Source organism: Vipera berus (genome assembly GCF_964194415.1).
Source record: "Vipera berus genome assembly, chromosome: 1".
NCBI classification, from domain to species: domain Eukaryota; kingdom Metazoa; phylum Chordata; class Lepidosauria; order Squamata; family Viperidae; genus Vipera; species Vipera berus.
This window is the reverse complement of record NC_138202.1, coordinates 111,459,423-111,481,580: the sequence shown is the minus strand read 5'-3', so window position 1 is coordinate 111,481,580 and position 22,158 is coordinate 111,459,423. Positions and strand designations below refer to the sequence as shown.

The 22,158-nt window shown below is 42.1% G+C and overlaps 1 protein-coding gene across 1 annotated transcript in view; it reads right to left on the bottom strand.

Annotated features, from left to right (window-relative positions):
- Nucleotides 1-160: 160 nt before the first annotated feature.
- IRF7 (interferon regulatory factor 7) overlaps nt 161-22,158 on the bottom strand; it is a 31,916-nt gene continuing 9,918 nt past the window's right edge. Inside the window, exons 6-13 of the mRNA XM_081331150.1 lie at nt 21,928-22,019; nt 20,059-20,143; nt 18,337-18,507; nt 13,957-14,289; nt 12,504-12,701; nt 11,876-12,250; nt 8,533-8,651; nt 161-6,036 (exon numbers count right to left, since the gene is read on the bottom strand). Coding sequence (XP_081187276.1) covers nt 5,878-6,036; nt 8,533-8,651; nt 11,876-12,250; nt 12,504-12,701; nt 13,957-14,289; nt 18,337-18,507; nt 20,059-20,143; nt 21,928-22,019 — 1,532 coding nt within the window. The 3' untranslated portion in view covers nt 161-5,877. The remainder of the gene's footprint in view (nt 6,037-8,532; nt 8,652-11,875; nt 12,251-12,503; nt 12,702-13,956; nt 14,290-18,336; nt 18,508-20,058; nt 20,144-21,927; nt 22,020-22,158) is intronic.

Below are 22,158 nucleotides of genomic sequence, written 5' to 3'. Positions count from 1 at the left end.
ACGCGGCAGGTCTCCGGACGGGACGGCGGCAGCTTGGAGAGGTGCGCGCGCACCTCCGCCCTTCGGAAAGGTGCGCGCGCACCTCGGAACGGGCGGTGCCACTCTCCATTTGGAGAGGTGCGCGCGCACTGCCCGTTCGAAGAGGTGCGCGCGCACCGGGCGGCTGGGAGCCGCAGGAGATGGCTCAAAGAGCCGCATGCGGCTCCGGAGCTGCGGATTGCTGACCCGTGCCTTAGCCAAATGAGGGATACTGGGAGCTAAATTTCAGCAACACCCAGGCCCAGGTTTCCTTACCCTGCTTTAAAATATTATCTAGCAAACATTAGAAAATGAATTTTCAATCTCTTACACCAGAGTTCCCCAACCTTTCTGGCTTTGTGGACTGGGGTGGGGAGGGGGGAAGGAATGGCTCCACATGAGAGACCAGGAAGAGTGCATGCGCAGCTCCATTTGTGCAAGCGGCCTGCACACAGGCCTGCCGCTTACACAAATGGAACGTGTGTGCATGCGCTCACCCGCTGCCTGCACCGATTCCACAGCCTGGTTCTAAATGCTCACAGCCCAGTACTGGGCCACAGCCTGGGGGTTGCAAAAATATCACTTTAACAGGCCTCCATTTAAAATGGACTTCAGGTGCAACAGACAAAATTGGGGACTAGATTTCATCTTCCTGTAATGCAGAGGTAGGCAATTAATTATCCCAAGGGGGCCACATGAGAACCTGGGACTGTTGCAGAGGGCTGCTCCTGCCACTGCGCCCCCTGCCCTGCGCCCCCTCCCCCCAATCATTCAGCAACCAGAAAATGTACTCTATGCTTATAGCCCTTCCTGGCCTGAAAGCACTGCTTAAGAAAACCCCAAACATTTAAGCTTCTCTTCCCTTAAACAAGGCAAGCTGTATCAAAGATGAATGCAATCTGATCTGCAGGTCTCCTACTTTAGTTAATAAAAAGCACAAGTCTTGCCTTTGAGACAGGCTACCCTAACTTAACTCTGAGCATACACTATCATCAGCTCTGTCCTGGTGCTCCAGCCTTGGATCTTGGAAGAAGAGGAGGTAGAGTATTTACCGGTTTCTCCATAACCTACGACCTGCTTACACATGGACATGCTGCTGCTTCTGACGGATGGTTTAAATCCAGATAGTCCTTGACTAAGCAAGACAGTTCTTAAGTGAACTGCACCCCATTTTATGATCTTTTTTGCCACGCTTATTAAGCGAATCATGTGGTCCTCAAGAGAATCCAGCCTCCCCATTTGCTTGTCAGAAGCTGTCTAGGATGATGATCACATGACTTTGGGACAGTGAAACTGTCATAAATATATATATACCAGATGCCAAGCGTTTTAAGTGTGAAAACCGTTCATATGTCACTTTTTTTCAGTGCCATGGTAACTTCAAACAGTCACTATACAAATGGTTGTAAGTCGAAGGACTACCTGTATTAGATTCCTTCCTCCTCAATTATTCCATTTGTAGCCTGTCATGCTAGGCACAGAAAGGCAGGCATTGGGTTACCACCTGAGTAATGTAATCAGGTGGATTTGGCCCAGGGATGTCCAACCATCCATCTGACTGAGGAGCAGAGACTGTTTGCAAATTATTTTAATTCTCCTCTGCAGCCCTCCTACGTTCCTCTCCACCTTCCTGAGCAGATTTGGGTGAGCTGTTGAAGGAGAAGAGGAAAGAGATGGGTGCCGTGCAACCAAAGGTGCAGCTCGGTATTCATTCACCTTCGCACCACTATAAAACAAAAAACTTCTCCTACTTTTTATGCACTGGAAATTCTTCCAGAACTGCATCTTATATATAAATACTACAAAAAACCAATGCATTGTGGTTTCAGTTCTACGCACACTAAATAATAAATAATATCTATTAAGTGCCACAGAATTCAATTCTAATACGCGTAAAGTAAAAGAGCCTTGGTGGAGCCTTGGTGGAGGAGTGGGCTAATGCCTCCTTAAGTAACACCAGCTGCCTGCAATTAGTGCAGGTTCGAGTCCCACCAGGCTCAAGGTTGACTCAGCCTTCCATCCTTCCGAGGTAGGTAAAATGAGGACCCAGATTGTTGGGGGCAATAAGCTGACTTTGTAATAATGCCGCTTGGGGGTGTGTGTGAAAGCCCTAATAAGCAGGCATATACATAGAATGAAGGCTACTGCTAAGCTTGTAAGCCGCCCTGAGTCTTCGGAGAAGGGCGGGATATAAATGGAATTTTTTAAAAAAAAATCAGAATGGGTTACAAAATAAGAAATATTTTTTTGTTAAATGTCTCTTGGGATGTGGTGGACGGTAACTACTTGCTACTATAATTTTTTTATTTTGTCCTGCTCCAACTGCAGGTGAAGGCAAACACGGTCACTCACACCCACCAAGTTCATTTTTACTAATGGATTGTATACAAGTGCATGCAACCTTGACTTCACACAGAGAAGTTGCTTTGAAATTATTATTAAACGCAGAAGGCGCATTTAATTGTCCCACAGAGCGAATCACCTGGGGACAAGTGTCCCTCAGTGAAGCGCTTGGGAAAAGGGCAAGGAGAGGAGCCCTGGCAGACCATTGCCGGGGAGGAGCGCTGACAGAGGGCTAGTCAAAGATGTGGGGGGCGGGGCACCATGGAGAATTGGGCACAGCAATGTGGCTGCTGCCGGTTGTCCTAGATCTCTATGAGAAGACAAAAACTATACTTGAGAGGTTTTTGATTCAGCAGAGATCTGCTAACATTCTTCAGTGATATATGCTCATTCATAGACGACATATTATGAGGCTACATTACCTGCAACTTGTCTTACAGCTGGGCATAGGCAGCTTACTGGCTAGATATGGTCCACTAGTCCTATTGTCGTTCCTCCCCCTGCCCAAACTCTGCAACCAAAATTGGTCAGCATAATGCCCTTTCCTCCCCTCTTCTACGCTTTCTTCTTCTTTTGTTTAATATGAATTAGGCTAGAAAACAGGCTCCTGTAAGGGTATGTGGGAATGATTTTGAGGGACGAGGCAAAGAGATACAACCAAGGGAATGGTCAGAGTCCACTCAGGAATATTGCAGGGCAGGAAGCTCGGAAGAGAGCCCGTTTCTTGGGCTGTAAAGAAGATAGGGGAGAAATGTAATTTCAGAGTTGCAAAATTCTGTTAACGCAGCTTTGCAATAAATAAGCTCATTACGTCATCTTTCCTATCTTGAAAGGCTGACACCAATCTTGCAAGTCCGAAATTAAATCTCTCGCCCATCTCCTTTACAGCTGAAGAAACTAGGGGAGGTTTCTTCTCAGCTCTCTTGCCCAGCCCACATCTGAATATTCCCTTTGTTATGTCTCTTTGCCCTGTCTCCCAAGGTCATTCCCACATGCTATTACAGCGCCCATTATACCTGTATCTCTATTACTCCCTAAAATAAAGGAGCCGATATTGCTGCATGATCACAGCGTCTCTCACCCCCTACTGCTCTTCGGGGTCAAAGAGTGAGGACACAGTTAAATAACTGCCCCTATCATACAGTAATGTGAAAAACAACTATTACATAATCTTGCACTTGTAGGACTAGTGCATTAACATAGAACTGTGAGACATAAAAAAGCAAAGACACAAAACGGTCACATGCTCTTTTTTAGATGGCTTTCTAATACTTCCTTTCCTGCCTCAGATGCCATAGTATTTGTGTTGGAACAGCCCCCACTCACCCTTTGGAGTTTATGCCTGATGACTAGAAGTGTGCAAGAACTTTCCAAATGCTTGGGAGGACAAGCATCATAACTTTTTAACATAAGTCACATCACTTTCTTTCAGGTTTCCAAACCAGACATCGCTATTTTAATGAGTCAGCTCCTTAAAGCAGCCAGCTCTTCTGAATCTCTTTAAAGCATGTATAGATCTCTTCAATGCTGGATTTCCAATGGCTAATGGAAATTACAGGTAATCTTCGAGGTATGACACATCATTTAGTGACCATTCGAAGTTACAACAGACCTCCTAAAAGCCACGTACGACAAGAATTTTAGAAAAGTTATCCGATCATTTGCACATACGAATGACCGGATGGCTTCATAACTTTGCAGAGACGCTGCAGCACGCCCACCTATCTCTTCCTTCCCCCCATCTTTGCTCTGCCTGGTCCCCAAAGGCATGGGCCTGCTTTGCCCCCCTGTTCCACCCCTCACAATGCCTTACTTACTCTCCGGAGATCTGCAGAATTCAGTATTGTGGGCCGTTCTTACCGGGCCACGCAAAGCAGCATTTCTTCCCTCCCTCTGCATTGCCCCTTTAACACTTAACCCTTCGTTGTCTGTTCTCCCTATTGCTGCAACAGGTTTTTGTTTTTTCCCCCTTGTAAACTTTTTCTTGAGGAAATGTGGAAACTGCAAAGCACAAACTGTGGCTCATTATCCTGTTTTGAGTTAAAGAGGCCATGCAGAAAGGCAGAAGGAGCGGGAAATGCTGCTTTGCCGAGGTCAGTTTGCAAATGGCTGCTCCATGTGGCCCAGTAAGAATGGCCCACAAGACTGAGTTCTGCAGATCTCTGGAAGGTAAGCAAGACATTGTGAGGGGTAGAGATGGCTGTGGGGACTCCAAGGAAAGGAAGCTACGGGGATATATCAGGGGGCGGGAGAGGCCCAAGGCAAACATTCCTGAGGCACCCCGTGCGTATTTAACGACCCCTGCATTCACCCCTACATTTGTTTAATGTCTGCATTGGGGTGATCCAGGATGAGGGCTCTTTCACTTAACGAGTTTCAATTAATGTCCTCCCACCTTACGACCGAAATGAGCAGGCTCCATTACTGTCATAAGTCGAGGATTACCTATATTGTAGCTTTGGAAGAAAGATAAATGGTCACTTGTCCTTGGGCTGCGTAAGCTCCTTCTTCTATGAAAGTGTTTATTTATTTACTTATATGCTGCTCCAATCAATACTGATTCTGAACAGCTTTTTTATTTTGTAAACAGGTTAAAATATAGAAAAAATATAATTATAATTAAATATAATACAAAGTTTAGTGCCAGAGATAAATAACTATTTCAATTAGCTCCCTTGGAATTACAAGAGAGAACAGCTTCTAATGTTCCTACTTCTAAGGAACATGATACACCTAAAACAATTTATTAATCAAGATGTTTGCCTTGAATGAAATTTTTAAATATTTTTTTCAAATATTTAAAAACTGCAGCATCTGGGTCAGGGGTAGGCAACCTCGGCTCTTTTATGACTCATGGACTTCAACTCCCAGAATTCCTGAGCCAGCAGGAGTTGAAGTCCCTGAGTCATAAAAGAGCCGAGGTTGCCTACCCCTGGTCTGGGTGGACAATAAACTCAATTCCTACATAGGAACAGAACTCCTTTGTAAGGACTGAAAATACAAAACCCTGCTTTTAAGCCCCTCCTACAGCATTTGGGAATAGTCTTGTTTGGAGAAACATGGAGAAAGGAAGCATCAGTTGAGTTTCAGGTTAGTATGTACATTTGATGTTTTTTCCTACAAAAAAGTAGGAGATAAAAGTGCATTCCAGAATCTAAATTCACCCCTGCAGTACCTGGAAATTCTTATCACATAAAAATATGTTCTTGCAAGAATTTCGTAACTTTGTGCCACATCCAATTATTACTGGCAGAGAAGAATCCTTCTTATAAAGCTGCATAGCAAGATGTACATTCCAATAAGTTCTTGGAAAGAATTCATCTCAGATGGCAGAGTATCTGTATCCCCAGGGTGTGATTATCTCAATAAATAATACTCTAATTAGGAGATTATCTGCCCTTAATACCAGGCTGGGATGCAATCCAGAGATTATAGTACTTCTGTCTATGAAGCAAATGGGAGGGAACCAGCCTCATCCTTTGCAAAACCTACTAAATGGCATATAAAACAAAACACTCAATACGTCGTGTCAGTTTGCATGAATATAGTAGAAAACTGTTCTAGCATATCAAAGAGGCTGTTGGAGATTTGGAGGCTCACACTTTCGCTGTTCAGGGATGAGAAGCCTTCCCTCTGCAGGAATTCGTGCCATTGTTTACAAAAATTTGGAACCAGCTGTAAGATACACAGAAGACAATAAATATTGTTAGTGTATGCAAAGATACATTTCATTAAAAAAGATGTTTAGGGATGAGACTGACTCTCTAGTCTAGGAGAATTGCAAAAAGAAAATTGAAATGGTTTCACTGACAATGGTGCCCGGAGGCTTCAACTGGTGCAAAATGCGGCCGCACGGGTGCTTATGGGAGTATCTCAATACTCCCATGTTACACCACTCCTGCGCGAGCTGAATTGGCTTCTGGTTGCCCTCCGGGTGCGATTCAAAGTGCTGATAATCACCTTTAAAGCCCTACATGGCTTAGGCCCGGGGTACTTGCGAGACCACCTGCTGCCAATGTCAACCTCCCATCGCCCAGTCCGCTCCCACAGAGTCGGCCTCCTCAGGGTGCCGTCGGCCAGGCAATGCCGGCTGGCGACCCCCAGGGGGAGAGCCTTCTCTGTGGGTGCACCGACTCTCTGGAACGAACTGCCCCCGGAGCTGCGGATGGCCCCTGACCTTCGGTCCTTCTGCCATGACCTAAAGACCTGGTTATTCCAACAAGCGGGCCTGGACTGATCATAGTTTTTAAATTTGGTTTTTTATTGGTTTAAATTGTTCTTATTTCTTATATTGTTTAATCCTCTTTTAATTTTTGTATTTATATCTTTTAACTTTTTATTGTTGTGAGCCGCCCTGAGTCCTCAGGGAGAAGGGCGGCATATAAATTTAATAAACCTTAACCTTAACCTTGCTTAGAAAAGGAGAGTTCAGAAAAACAAAAACAAAAGAGAGGTCAGTTTTCCCAACTAGCTTCAGATTAACTTTAGATATTCTGGGACTAAGGAGAAAGCGTAGTGAGTCAAAGAATGCAAGAAAATAGCTTAGATGCTCAAGAATGAATGAACACATAAATACAGTTGAATAATCTCTCCTTCCACGACGGACAAATACAGAAATGAGCGATGCACAACTGAACAAAAAACGTTCATCAGCAAGAACAGGGAAGGTATCCTTACGTGGACTGTATCTCCCACTCACTCCAGCAGCAAAATCTAAATGTTCTTATCTAGTCCTATAAGGCAGCAGGAAATAAGAAAGAGACTGAGGACCACAGACATGCTCTGCACATGCCAATCTATTGATGAAGATGCTCGAGGTGGCTTATTGCTATGAAGGGACAGCAATATCCACACAGTAGCAACGCCTTCCAGCAATAGGCTAAACAAGTTTGCATCCAACTAGTGATTGAGATCTTGCAGAGGGTGGAAACTTGTGAAAAGGGAATAAAGAGATTAAGAGACTAGCCTTATTTTCCTAAGCAGAATCAGGTGGCTTTTGGGACACCCAGGTTGTCATTGGTACTGCTGTACCAACAAAGAATACAATGGAGGGAAGATTTCAAGGGGCTATCTATTCACAAAGACTTTGCCCCTGTGGATCCAAGGGGGAATTTTTTTTTTACCCATGTCCTCATAGGGTACCCTTTCTGTGATGCCCCAAGAGACACTCTAATTACCCTAACCATTTCCAAATACAAGGACCACACAAATCAATTTTATGTTTATTATCGTTTAAAGGATGCTAACCCTACACTCGCCGATAGGGTGGTAAAATATTTTCACCATGTTCTACAACTGTGCAAAAATTCTAATTAGATATGCTATTTATTGCCCTATTATTATTTTTTCTCTTCCCCAATAACTAATTGCTGCATTAAACTATTTCTCTTTTTATTGTACTCTTTTATTGTAAAGGCTAGTCAAAGACTGTAATAAAGATAAACCTGTGTGAAATATTTAGAGAGATATGAAACATTTAGAGAGAGCTTAATGAATATTTCCTTGTTAAATAAAGCTGCCTCTGATCATTATAAGCCCATTTTTTTTTCAAGAGAAGAATCTGGTGTGTACTGAATGGAAGGTTCAAAAGGATGGCACACCCGGATTTTTAGGGGGGAAAAAACAGGAATAGGAGGGAGACAGTGAGATTGGATGTATAAACCTGAAAATACAGACGACCTGATATTTTAATATGTTGGGTTATGGATTTATTTCTATTTGACATCTGAGGAACTGAAATCATAGGGCAAGATTCCCCTTCTTTACCTGGTATACCTTCTGCCCCTGGAGCAATCTTGCAAATCCAACTGGAAGGTAATTGTGCCATAATCTATAGTCTGTAAGGCTTGATGTTCAAATCCAGACATGCAGCTGTAGCAAGCTCAATCTGAATGAAGCTGGACTTTCTGGCTGAAGAAATCTGGGAGGGGATTGCATTTGAAATCTTGCACCCTCCATAGCAGCTTTTGGAGACACAGTCTCAAATGCTGCACAGTTTTAGTTCTTAGGGCTCATCCACAAAACCACTTGGCTACGCTTTCCTTCCATCCAGGAATCAGGAGGAAATCATGCTGGGGTGGCAACAGACTGAAGTCCATTACTGTGATCCCTTTGAAGACAGAAATCACCTTGGACAATCTTCAGTAAATTTCCTGACACCGATATCCTTACCTTCACCAAGATCAGTTTGGACTCCTTGGGTTTGGCAGCGGTAAACCGCTGTCCAAAGCACAGATAAATGGTATAATCAGGGGACGAGCGTCTTTGACCATCACGGAACTCAGTCAGTTCTATTAAAGAGAAAAGTCCAGGATTCATAGCTATTTAAGCCAACATATGAATTCGTAAATAGAAAAACAGAGTAAATAAATACAATAAAATCTAAGGTTATTTTGTGCCAGTAAGAAGAAACATTATGGGGAATCTTCTGACCTCTCTCTCAAAATGCCACCATAAAATCTCTTGGCCCAATAGCCAGCATCACAGGTGCTCTCAGCCTCACTCCTCGAGCAATGGGTGCTCATGCACACAGGAGTCTGTTCTTCCCACAAAACCATTCCCTTTCCCCCCCTCCCAGCTGCTAAGCCGGAAAGGTTGGGGAACTCTGCCTTAGAGGAATAATAATAATAATAATAATAATAATAATAATAATAATAATAATAATAATAATAATAATAATAATAATAATAATAATAATTGGAAGGGACCTTGGAGGTCATCTAGTCCAACCCCCTGCTCAGGCAGGAAACCCTATACCATTTCAGACAAATGGCTGTTAAAAACTTCCAGTGTTGGAGCATTCACCACTTCTGGAGGCAGGTTGTTCCACTGGTTAATTGTTCTAACTGTCAGGAAGTTTCTCCTTAGTTCTAGGTTGCTTCTCTCCTTGACTAGTTTCCATCCGTTGCTTCTTGTCCTGCCTTTAGGTGCTTTGGAGAATAGCTTGATTCCCTCCTCTTTGTGGCAGCCCCTGAGATATTGGAACACTGCTACCATGTCAATAAATTAGACATACCCAATTCCAGAAACCATTCCTTATATATTTTAGCCTCCAGTCCCCTAATCATCTTTGTTGCTCTTCTTTGTACGCTTTCTAGAGTCTCAACATCTTTTTTACATCGTGATCAAAACTAGATGCAGCATTCCAAGTGTGGCCTTATCAAGGCATTGTAAAGTGGTATTAACACTTCATGTGATCTTGATTTTTTATTTTTAATTCCATTTATATCCCGCCCTTCTCCGAAGACTCAGGGCGGCTTACAAGCTTAGCAGTAGCCTTCATTCTATGTATATGCCTGCTTATTAGGGCTTTCACACACACCCCCAAGCGGCATTATTACAAAGTCAGCTTAATTGCCTCCAACAATCTGGGTCCTCATTTTACCTACCTCGGAAGGATGGAAGGCTGAGTCAACCTTGAGCCTGGTGGGATGCGAACCTGCACTAATTGCAGGCAGCTGGTGTTACTTAAGGAGGCATTAGCCCACTGCTCCACCAAGGCTCTGTTATCCCTCTGTTAATGCAGCCTAGCAATGTGTTGGCTGTTTTGGCAGCTGCAGCACACTGCTGGCTCATGGTTAAATGATTGTCCACCAAGATCCCTCTCACAGTTACTACTATTGAGCAAGGTACCACCTATCGTATACCTGTGCATTTGGTTTTTCTTGCCTAAATGTAGAACCTTACTTTTTTCACCATTGACTTTCATTTTTTAGATAGCACCCAGTGTTCAAGTCTGTCCAGATCCTCCTCTATCTTAAGCCTATCTTCTGGAGTGTTGGCTATTCCTGCCAGCTTGGTGTCTGCAAATTTGATGAGTTCCCCATCTATCCCCTCATCCAAATCATTGATTTGCTAAGCTTGTAAGCCGCCCTGAGTCTTCGGAGAAGGGCGGGATATAAATGGAATTAAAATAAATAAATAAAATAAAATTGATGAAGATGTTGAAGAGCACTGGGCCTAGAAAAGAGCCCAGGGCCCCCCACTACACACTTCCCTCCATGTAGATGCAGTTCCATTGAGGATCACACACTGGGTACGGGCAGTCAGCCAGCTACGAATCCATCTGGTGGTGATTCTGTCTAACCCACATTTTTCTATCTTATCAAGTAATAGATTGTGATCTACTTTATCAAATGCCTTACTGAAGTCCAAGTAAATTATATCCACAGGATTCGTCAGGTCCATTAATTTTGTCACTTGGTCAAAGAATCCAATACGGCTAATCCCCTAGTTCCCTTCTCTACTTTTTGGGTGACAAAGTTGTCTGCTAGGTTTGTCAGGAATCTGTATGGTCTTCCACTTGGTGCAGAGTTTGTCTCCCAGTTGATGTCAGGGTAATTAAAAGTCCCCCATTACTATTGTGATGTGCTTCCTACATACCTTAGTTAGCTGTCTAGCAAAAAGTTCATTTACTTCCTCTATTTGGTTGCGTGGCCTATAGTATACACCTATGGCAATGTCATTTCCCCCCACTTTTATATTGACCCAAATGCATTCAAGACAGTTTTCATCATTGTTGTGCTCATAGAGATGTAGTTATTTCTTATAGAGAGAGCGCAACTCCACCTCCTCTTTTATTTGATCTCTTTCTTTTGAATAATTTAAATCTCTCTAGCTGTGTGTTCCATTTGTGGGTTTCATCCCACCAAGTTTCCATATCATATCTACCCTCATTTACCTGAATTTCTAATTTACCGTTTATTGGTCATACTCTGTGCATTGGTGTATAGACATTTGAATCCTTTATGACTGGCCCTGTGTTTACTTTCTACATAACCTGTGTGGTGCTTGAGTTCCCATACTTTCTTACCACCTGTTTGATTAGTGCACATTGTGTGGCACTCACTATTAAAAGCTTGATTTTGCTTGACAGCAAGATTGATATTCTTGTCCACACACACATCTGTGTTACATGCACTAATAAACCTATAATTTTTAGATTGCTGGGGACAGGGATGTTCTGTATCAATTAACTCAGAATTAAGTCTTATAAGACAACCGTTTTTAAGGACATAAAACAGTGATAGCAAAGCTGTAACAATATTAAACAGAAGATGGCTGGGAAAGATTTTACAATTAGTCCTCGATTTACTGATAGTGACTGATATTTCTGTCACTAAGCAATGCATTTATTAAGTGAGTCGCACCTGATTTTGCATTCTGTTTTGTTGCAATCACTAGGCAAATCTAGCTTCCTCCTTTGACTTGGAAGCCCCCAGGGAAGGTCACCAATAGCCAATCATGTGGCCCCAGGATGCTGCAATAGTTGTAAATATAGATCAGTTGCCAAGCGCTCAAATTTTGATCATGTGATTGTGGGGAGGCTGCAACAGCCATAAATCCAAGGACCAGTTAAAAGATCATTTTTTCAGTGTCACTGAAACTTCAGTCATTAAACAAATGGTTGTAAGATGAGGACTGCCTGTAATTACTTCAATACAGATGTCACACAGCCCCTGATCTGAACACTCAAGACTGCACACAGCTCTTTGCCTCATTTCTAGATCCTCACCTTGAATGAACTGCTCGTAGTTGAAGATTTCAGTTTCAATATTCCTTGGCAGTAAGTTACGAGGAGGGTCCTGAGACGGATTGTCCAGCTCCTTGGAGAATGCATGGAAGACCTGACAGGTGCCAAGTCGCTTGGCCCAGATCCTCCCGTTTTTCTGATATAATAATAAATTTGCAGTGTTTAATGCCATCAAGATATGTTGAACTCGCTTCTGATCCGTCAGCACTTCTGGATTTGGAAACTTTATGACTTGTGCATTGTGTGGTAGGTGGAAGTTCTTCTGGTTGTAGGTGAAGACGCAGCTGTTTACTTCTGCTTTGCACTGCAGCTTGTTATGGTAGTAGATAGAGACCTCTATGGTAAATGGGGCAGTTTCTGCAAGAGACGAGAATACGCAGTGTGGTGAAAGCAGACTCAGTATCTTTTTGCCTGCCAAGTCTTGCATTTTAAACAAGCATTAGCAGAAAACAAAGAAGACAGTAAAAGGAGTTTACTGTCTGGGAAGTAATTGGGAAGGAACCTACTTCCTACTTTCTGATTAAAAGGTATATTTTTTTTGGCTAGCTGTTACTGCTCAGGTATTTTTATTAGTTGCCTTCATGAGCTCACAGAAAATTATTTCACTGACCTAGAGGGTCCTGAGAAGGTACATTATTGACGGCTGGCTCATCTGTCGGGAAGGCAGCTGAAGATACAAATACACTCTCTTCCATTGGGGCTTCCTGGTTTGCTATAAGTGGACAGCTATTCCTCATTTCATTATCCCGAGGCTCCTCATTCAGATAAATGTTAGCGACAAAACAGCTAGTATTGCAGACAGATTCTTCTAAGATGGAAGGGAAAGAACAATTAGTCTCAAATCAAAAGTCATGAGTATTATATTTTACCCACTGAGCCACCTTTACGTGGGTCTACTTCTTGTTCCATGAACACAAAACCTTTATTTTACTGGGGGAATGCCAAAGGGAGGCATGTCAAGATCAGAGAGAGTTTGGGGGAAAGGAAGGTAAGCAATGGAGGCACTGGGTGGAAGTTAAAAGTCCTCAATGGCAACATGGGTTAGATACCTCTAGCAGCTGATGCAAGGACTGTGTATTGTTCATTTTTATCCAGAACAATGTTGGCTGATAAACCTAAGATGGACTGTGCAAGTGACTCTAATTAGAATTTGGGCGAGACTAGAAGACTGTTTGAAGTACACTGGTACAATAAAGAGATCCACAGTGGTCAATAGGTAATAGGATCCAGTGGCTAGGGTAGAGGAAATACACAAGTTAGAAACACATATATGTTAGGAATATATGATATTGTATATAGATTTGCTTACTTAGAATGGTTTTGGAAACAAATGCAGATATAGAGGGAAAAGTATTGTTTGGTAATTTTATATCTGACTGTAGTAAGCTATCAAGTCAAAAGGTGGGGAAAATGCCTGCTAAGAATACAAAGAAGTCGTGAAGCTGGTGAAAAGTGAGACTTGTAAATCCTTATAAGGCTTGGTTTAGCCCAGGGGTAGACAACGTTGGCTCTTCTATGACTCATGGACTTCAATTCCCAGAATTCCTGAGCATAGCTGGCTCAGGAATTCTGGGAGTTGAAGTCCATGAGTCATAAAAGAGCCAAGATTGCCTACCCCTGGTTTAGCCAAACCACTTATTTCTGTCTTAATGAACAAAATAAGAGAAAAATCAGGAAAATTGTGAGATTTTGCTCTAGTTTAGCCCTATCACTTATTGAACTTATTTCTTATGTGCCTCTGCCCTTTGTTTGTTTGTATTTGTCTTACTAGTTTCCTAGAAGGATAAGTTTCCTCTCCAAGTATGAAGTGTTTAATTGGGAGTCAGGAGACAACGAAGTAAGCTCTCACTCTCTGCTGGACAAGCAATTAGCCTAGATTTTTTTCATTCCTCTCCTACCTTTCATAAGCTTGCAAAGTCTTGGCAAATGGAATTAGAAAGAGGGAAGTATCTTTTGATAGTGTCAATAGGAACCCAAGCCACTACAGTGATTCAATTTAAGGAAAGTTTTGGCCTCCATTTGGGCTGAATTCATCTAGGTATGCTGCAGAATACTTTACTCACCCAATTGATTAAATTGATTAGTACCAGGAAAGTTTTGTTGAGCATGTGACGCTGGAAAAGCAACGGTTGACTGGGAAATCTCATTTGTTGGGTTTGCAGGTAGCCACTGGGGTCCTTCCTGGTAATAGTTAATTGCCACAGGTTCAACCACTACTCCATTCCCTGTAGGTAAGCAGTCATTTTGGGTGACCTGAGAGGCTTCAGAGGAACTTCTTTGCTCATATAAAACAGTGTATTTAGAAAAACAAAACAAGGTAACCAGCAGAAAGAATCTACAGCCTTTATTACAGATAGGAAAAACAGACAATAAAAAGAGCTTTGTAGATAGCCCATCTTAATATATGTTCTCCAGCCACTGGTCTTCTCCACAAGACTCTCTTTGTTTCTTTTGGATAAAACCTAGCATAAAGGCATTACATGCTTAATTTAATGGAGCCAAAGAGACACCCAAAACTCAAAGAGTTTAAGCGATTGGCCCAAGAAACATTCCAGTGAGTGATCAAACAGGAATTATTAAAGAACATGGGAGTGTTTACTGCACAGGAAAAATAGTGCTCGATATGATACAAGTCTTCAATATCTGAAGATTAATATCTGGAAGAGGCAGGACTTATTTTCTGTTGCTCCAGAACTAACGTTAGAAGAAACATGGTTCAAGCTAGACATCAGGAGGAATTTCCTAACTGAACTGTCAGCCATTAGAATATGTTGCTACACGACTGGATGAATTCTCCTGCATTACAGGTCTTCATCCAGAGGTTGGATGAAGGCTGGACTTCCGGGAAGATGGCCAACTGGATGACATGCCCAGGGAGAGATCTCTGAAGGATTTCTCCCAGGGGAGTAGCTCTTCAACCTTTTAACTGAAGGGACTTGGCACTCCTTCAGTTTCTAAGACCCACCCAGTCAGTGTGGGTCAAAGAATCTTCCCTCGGAACCCTCCAAAACAGCTGTAAGCTGGCAGATGGCTTCTGGAGTTCATCCAAAGCAATCTGCATGTCAAAAGCTGGGGGGGGGGCTGCAATCTGTTTGGGGTTGAAGAAGCCCATGCTTGAAATCCACATTTCAAATGGTCAGCAAGTTGTGCCTTTCCCTTCTTAATCACCTTCAAAGACTATTATTCTTTTCAAGCCAAGTTAAAAAGAAGCTCTTTTTAGTTACAGCCTTGTGCCTTTTTGAAGACTCATGCATTGTTTGCAGCTTAGTCGGCTGTTTTGTAACTTCCTGTGTGGCCGAGAGATGTTGGCTGTGTGCCCATTAATAATAATTATTATTATTAGTCTTTTGTGTTGTAACGACTTGGGTGATGGGCTGTGTGATGACATCCGGAGCTCTAGTGTAGTGATATCCTGAGTTCTGGGCTGCAACATCCTGGGTGGTTGGCTGTGTTGTGACATCCCGAGCTTTAGTATTGTAACCTCCTGAGTTCTGTGATGTAATGTCCTGAGCAGAAGGCTGTGGTGTAACATTCTGGGCTCTGGTTTGGCTCTGAGTTTGCGGTATGGCTTTGTGTTCATGGCGTGTGTCAGTTTGCTTTGTGTGGAGGTCGGGAGGGGGTGCAGCAGTTGGAGATGCCGCCGTGGTTTGGCTTCTGGATGGTGGTTGCATTTCGTCTATGGGATGGGTTTGGGTTTGAGTCTGGTGAGGATGATTGGTGGTGGCGTCCTGTGTTGTTGTGGGTCCGGTGTTGGTTTTTGTGGCTGGGACTCGTTTGTTGACTAGGGCTAGTTTGCAGATGTCTGGTAGGTGGGACGTATCATCACGTTTATTCATGTTGTGGGGGTGTTTCTCTATTTCGATGGCTTCCATAATTATTCTCTTATTGTAGTGTTCAGTTTTGGAGATTAATTTCGTTCCTTCAAAGTCAATTTCATGTCCTGTTGCTTTAAGGTGCTGCCCAGAACTCAGGATATCACTACACTAGAGCTCAGGATGTCATTACACAGCCCATCACCCAAGTTGTTACAACACAAAAGACTAATGGGCACACAGCCAACACCTCAGCCACACAGGATGTTTCCAAACAGCTGACTAAGCTGCAAACAATAACTCCATCATCCTGTTGTGATTCAGGGTCAGCCTGTGGGTTCGGCAGTTGGGTCGGACGATTCAGAGGAGGAGGAGGAGGGGTTTGGAGAGCCTGAAGAGGATAGTTCTGAGGCTTCGCAGAGCTCTCAGCCAGGCCCTTCCCATCTGGTTACTACGCAGACCCAGCTGTGTGAGCCTGACAGCATGGATGAAGATGACCCACAGCTGGCCCTGTTCAAGGACGCCCGACGCAGGAGGCAGTCAATCAGGAGTAAACAGAGGAAGGCAATGGGGCACCTCGGAAGGAGGCAGAGAGAAGCCACGCCTTGAACTGTTTAAAAGGGGAATATGTGGGAGGGCTGGTTTGCTGAAGGCAACCGTTTGAATAGCTTCTGTTTTAGTGGTTCGTGTTTTGTTTTGCTCAGTTTGCTCTGTTTTGGATCTGTTTTGTGTAAATAAATTTGGCAGGCTTACTTCCAGCCTTTTGCCTTTTGTAAAGGGGTTGTCCCTGCCTTTTCTGCAGGGCCGGTAGTAGGCTGGAACAGAACACATCCAATCAGGATGTAACAACACAGCCAACCAACCCGCTTAAAACAACAAAGCCAGCACTACACACAAACCCACCAATATTTATAGAGAGATGGCAGCTCCGATCACACTTTGTTCGCACAAACACGAAGCCGAAGACACCAGCCTGAAGATGACAAGTGAGACCTCGTCGAAACGTCGCCAAGACACTCTCAATCTTACACGGGAAAAGACCCAAATAAGCCAAGACCTACATATATATACATCTACATCTACACATATATACATCTCTACACACACACACACACACACACACACACACACACGACCTACATATATGTGTGTGTGTGTGTGTGTGTGTGTGTGTGTGTGTAGATGTGTAAAGGTAAAGGTTCCCCCGCACATGCGTGCTACTTGTTTCCAACTCTAGGGGCCGGTGCTCATCTCCATTTCAAAGCTGAAGAGCCAGCGCTTGTCCGAGGATGTCTCCGTGGTCATGTGGCCGGCATGACTAGATCCCAAAGGTGCATGGAACGCTGTTACCTTCCCACTGTAGTGGTCCCTATTTTTCTACTTGCATTTTTACGTGCTTTAGAACTGCTAGGTTGGCAGAAGCTGGGACGAGTAACAGGTGCTCACTCTGTTACGCGGCACTCGGGATTTGACCCGCCAAACTGCCGACCTTCTGATCGACAACCTCAGCATCCTAACCCACTGAGCCACCGCGTCCCTATATATGTATATGTATATGTATATGTATATGTATGTATATATATATATATATATATATGTGTGTGTGTGTGTGTGTGTGTGTGTGTATGTGTATGTATACACACACACACACACACAATCTTCCTTACTGTTTAAGGCAAAGAAAAATCTCTAAAATGGCATATGTATATGTTTGTTTGTGTGATTTTTAAAGTATGAAAAATGTTTTTGAAAATGTATTTGAGAGTACTTGTGCTAAGAGAAAGTTAAAGAAAATGATGTACTAGTTTAAAGAAAACTTTTATATGTTTATAAAAGGATGAAAAAAAAGATATTATTCTATAAGGGTAGTTTGGAGGATGGGAGCTAAATTCAATATTGAAGTTCAAAGCCTGTATGTTAAGAAGTTAAAGAAGAAGGAAAAAAGTATTAGAAAGTTTTGATTTTAGAAAAGTATTTAATGAAAGTTTAGCACTTTTCTTTTCTTTCTTTTTTTAAAAAGGGAGGGGAAGTACTTTTCCCAGTAAGGTCAAAGAATTTGAAAGTATATAGTTAACTTTATTAATAAAAATGGTGATAGTTTATAAAGATTGTTAGGTGCATATAGAAATACATACTACTTCCACAGAAAGGGAGTTAAAGCAGGAATGGCTAAATTGATCATTCTATTTAAAGAGGAGAATATACTTGAGTATGATTTTCATTTGGATACCACTTCTGGATTTTGTGCTTGTTACAAAAAAATAGTAATTTTGACTTTGGTTTTGTCGATTAGATAGAGCTGGTGTTATAGAAATGGCTAGTTATATAATAATGTGTAAAAACAAAAAGTTGAGGCTAGAGTGCTTTTATTTTGTACTGTGCTAAAGAGTTGGAAGTCAACACCTTTTTTTTCTTTCCCCTTGTACTTCACACCTTCTCTCCCCCTTTCCTTTTCCCTCCCTTAATCCCTTATTTCTATTTTTCTTTGTATTTTATATATTATATAAACTTATTTTTTAAAAAAGGTCTTCATCCAGAGGCTGGACAAGACCCCTGTCAGAGATACTCTACTGCATCCTGTACTAAGTAGGAAGATGGACTAGATAATTTTGTGATTCATTGTTTAAAGGCTATGTTCAGACTTACCTATAGGATTACTGGAATCTGTAGTTACTGTTGGGACCTGTGAGACCTGCTGCATTTCACTCAGATTCAGTTGGGACTCCTGAATAATCCACTGGAGCATATCATCATTGGTCTGGCAAAAACTGCCTGCTGCATTCTCATTTGGCACTGCAGAACCTACATATACATTAATATCCACCGTTAACAAGGTTTTTCCAATGGCACGTATGCAATAAAACTTACTTAGCCTACTGACTTTATCAACATTAAATGTAATACAGTGTAAATTCTTGGGGAATCTCTGCAAGCTACACCATTGGATTGTAATGGTTGTTAACTGTCTGCACATGTGCGTTAACAAAGGAAAAGCCAATGGCAACTATCATGACCAATCATGCATTTGGGTAGAGGAAGCCCAGTGTCAGAACACATCATCCCATTCTATCCCTGATTAGCTCTAGACCAGGGGTGTCAAACTCAATTTCATTGAGGGCCGCATCAGCATTGCGGTTGCCCTCAAGGGGCCGGGTGGGTATGGCCTACTGGGTGGGTGTGGCAAGAGTGCGTATGGCCTACTGGGTGGGCATGGCCAGCTCTACATCGTTTGCATCAAGGGTGCCTATGGGGGCTTGGGCAGGAATTGGACAGATCTGAGGGTCTCTGGCAGAAGGAGGGTCTCTGGGCCAGGGCCAAGGCAGTGGGGGCCGTTCCCTCACTGTTTCCAGGATGGCTTCACGGGCCACATGAAACCACTTCGCAGGCCGCATCCAGCCCCCGGGCCTTGTGTTTGACATGTCTGCTCTAGACACTGGGTAGGAGACCCACTGGGGAGATATGTAACTGGATATCATCAGCATAATATTTGCTTGTGTTTCAGGTAGATATTTTGAAAAATGTAAGGGAGATACATGAACCCTGTGGAACCCCATGGACAAACATCCAGGAACTCAACTGCTCATCCCCATCACAGCTGACTAAACCTGAAAATAGGTAGGAAGTAACACTGGTGCAGAATGCTCTCAATTCCCACACATTGCAGGGGGTCCAAAAGAATACCATAATTCATGGTAATGAACACTTCTAAGAAATTAAATAGGACTAGGAGGGATGCACTCGGGCATCCAGGTCCAAATAAAAATAATCTACCAAAGTGATCAGAGCAGCTTCAGCCCTACAACCCCAAGTCTGAAATTTGACCCAAAAGGGATTTTATCTAAATTTGCTCTGTCCAAGATTACTCTGCAGCTGCATTTATACTCTTTCTCAAAAACGTTTGCTAACAAATGATCCAATGGAGCTGGACCAATATAGTCTCTTCAGGAGTTATCAATAAACTACATTGATCAGCTCTTATCGTGGCCAAACATTGCTCAGTATAACAATAGATTAAGCCTAAGACGTATACTACAAATTAAAAGGTTTCCCTGCTTTCCTTTACATATCAATAATTCAATTATGCAGCAATAGGCATTATTAGATATAATTGGCAGCCCAAATTCCTAATTTAGAAAACCAGGTATAAATTTTAATAATTAAAAAACAGGATGTTTCACCATTTAAAAGGCATAAGGTTGCCTGCAACTGTGGTTCCAGTTGAACTGTGGCAGTGAAAATGGGCACATTTATACTTGTTATTATTAAACATGTTTCATCGCAGTTTAGTCAAGATGATCAAAGCCCCTATCCCAGCCAACTCTTGTAGAAATAAATGAGCACCCACAACTTTACCTGGCATTCCACTTCCCAGTGTCAAAGTTTGAAAAGCAGCATCAATTTCCAGCTGTGAACCAGACGAAAGGTTTTCCTGCACATACTGAGAAATACCATGTGAAAATGTTCATTATATGCCGATCAGCCTGTCTTGACAGTACACTTAAAGCTTATCCCATGACACTGCCACATTTTTCAGTAATCAATTCACTCTCAACTTAAAAGTGCCACAAAAGCTACCTCAGGTCTTCCAAAGTTACCTCCATATCATGCAGGAGGGGTCCAAGAATTATTGCCATCAAAACCACAGACCTAAAAGTGTGTAGTTCATATCTCCCATTTCAAATCTATATGAATCAGATTGTTCACTTCTACTAGGCAGGAAACTGCTGTGTATTTTTTTCATGGAAAAGTAAAAGGGAGAGCAAAGGGCCCTCCTTGAAAATCAGGGCTGAAGAAGCTTCTTGGATAAGAAGTGAAACATCTTCAAAGCAAAACAAGAAAGTCCAGTTGCCTCTTGAAAAAACATGGGACTTGAAAATATTTAGTCCATTAGGAATTTAAGATGACAGATCCTGGTATGACAACTCAATGGTAAATGTACACTTGGCATGTAGACGGCCTCAAATTTCACCCTTATCATGTCCAGTAAGGGTGAGCAAAGATTCCAGTCTAAATTACTACACAGATGGTGCCAATCCATGTCAATAATACTTGATCCAAAGGATTACTGGGTTAGCATAAGGCAATTTCTAGATTACCAGGAGTTTCTAAACATTCTTTCTACCTAGGCTCTGAACATCTCCAGATTAATTATTTAATTAAAATGGATTGGCAGCCATTCTAGCAGACTCTTAGCACATTAAAACCGCTAAAAACATTAATATCAGCCCGACAGCCCAGATTAAAATAATCTAATAAGCACCCAAATCAACAAAATGATTATGTGTCTTCAATAGCACATTCTAATACCAAAATATAATGTATGCTCCGTAGAAAAGAATTCAGTGGACAAACATTTAAACCAAGCTTCTGGGCAACATAGGTTTTATATTCTTAGTACAATCTTGATTAAAACAAGAATAACTTTTGGTTTCACATCTAAAAATTATCACAGTTTAAGCACCAGTAGATGGAAGTTAACTGGAAAATTCTTGGATGTAAAGTTTCTTAAAAACCATAGAATCAAGGGTGCTTCCAACCCACATGCCTAAAAAGGTACCTGGGTGTTCACATTTAATCAGTCAGGTAAAGTCTTCCAATAACAAGACACTAATATAATTTGCTAGTGTTTTACAATGAAGATAAAATTCTTCAGACACTTAAAATCACTTTTTAAGCTATAAAAGAATGGCAGCAAGAGAAGGCAAAGGAACAGCATTTCACAAGGACTTGGATGGTTCTGGGAGAAGAAGTTGCACATGCTTTATTTCCCTTGAAATATACCTCACACATATGATAAAACAGACAAACAGCAGCATCTTTCTGACTTTGAACGATCTTAAAAAGTTAGGCAAGATTGAGCCTGGTGTTGATAAATACTAGCTCTAGGTTAAACAGAAAGATAGATCAGGAACTGGTTTGACTTCAAGATTTCACCTGTATCCTGTATTTTTTTTTGTTGCTTTCCATTTTAAATAAGTTTCACAAATTGTCTAAGATGCTGTTTCTCTAGAGATGGGTTTCTCTGGTCCTGTAAATATCCCCATAATCTCTGTATCTGTATGCTTTTCAGTTTTGTCAGCACAGATTATTTGTTATGAATTCATTCAGTGATTTTTCCACACAATTTACTATCAATGTTGACTAATCCCAAAACTTCACGTTTTCAGTGGCTCGACTGCCTTCTCAAATCCAGTCATCACAACAAGGGCTACAGATCTGTACCTGGCATAGCTGTGCAGATTGGTGCAGAGGTGGACATTCTTCACTATATGGAGTGAAATGCAATGCTTGAGCTTCACGGTCACTCCCATTATCTTAAACAGAGGATAACAGCAAAAAATATTGTTATTGAGATATTGTGAATTTTCTGTTTCACTTATTAAGAATTAAATTCAAATATTTGCTCGTTGAGCATAAGCTATACTGTAATGCCACCTGGCATTCCATGTACTA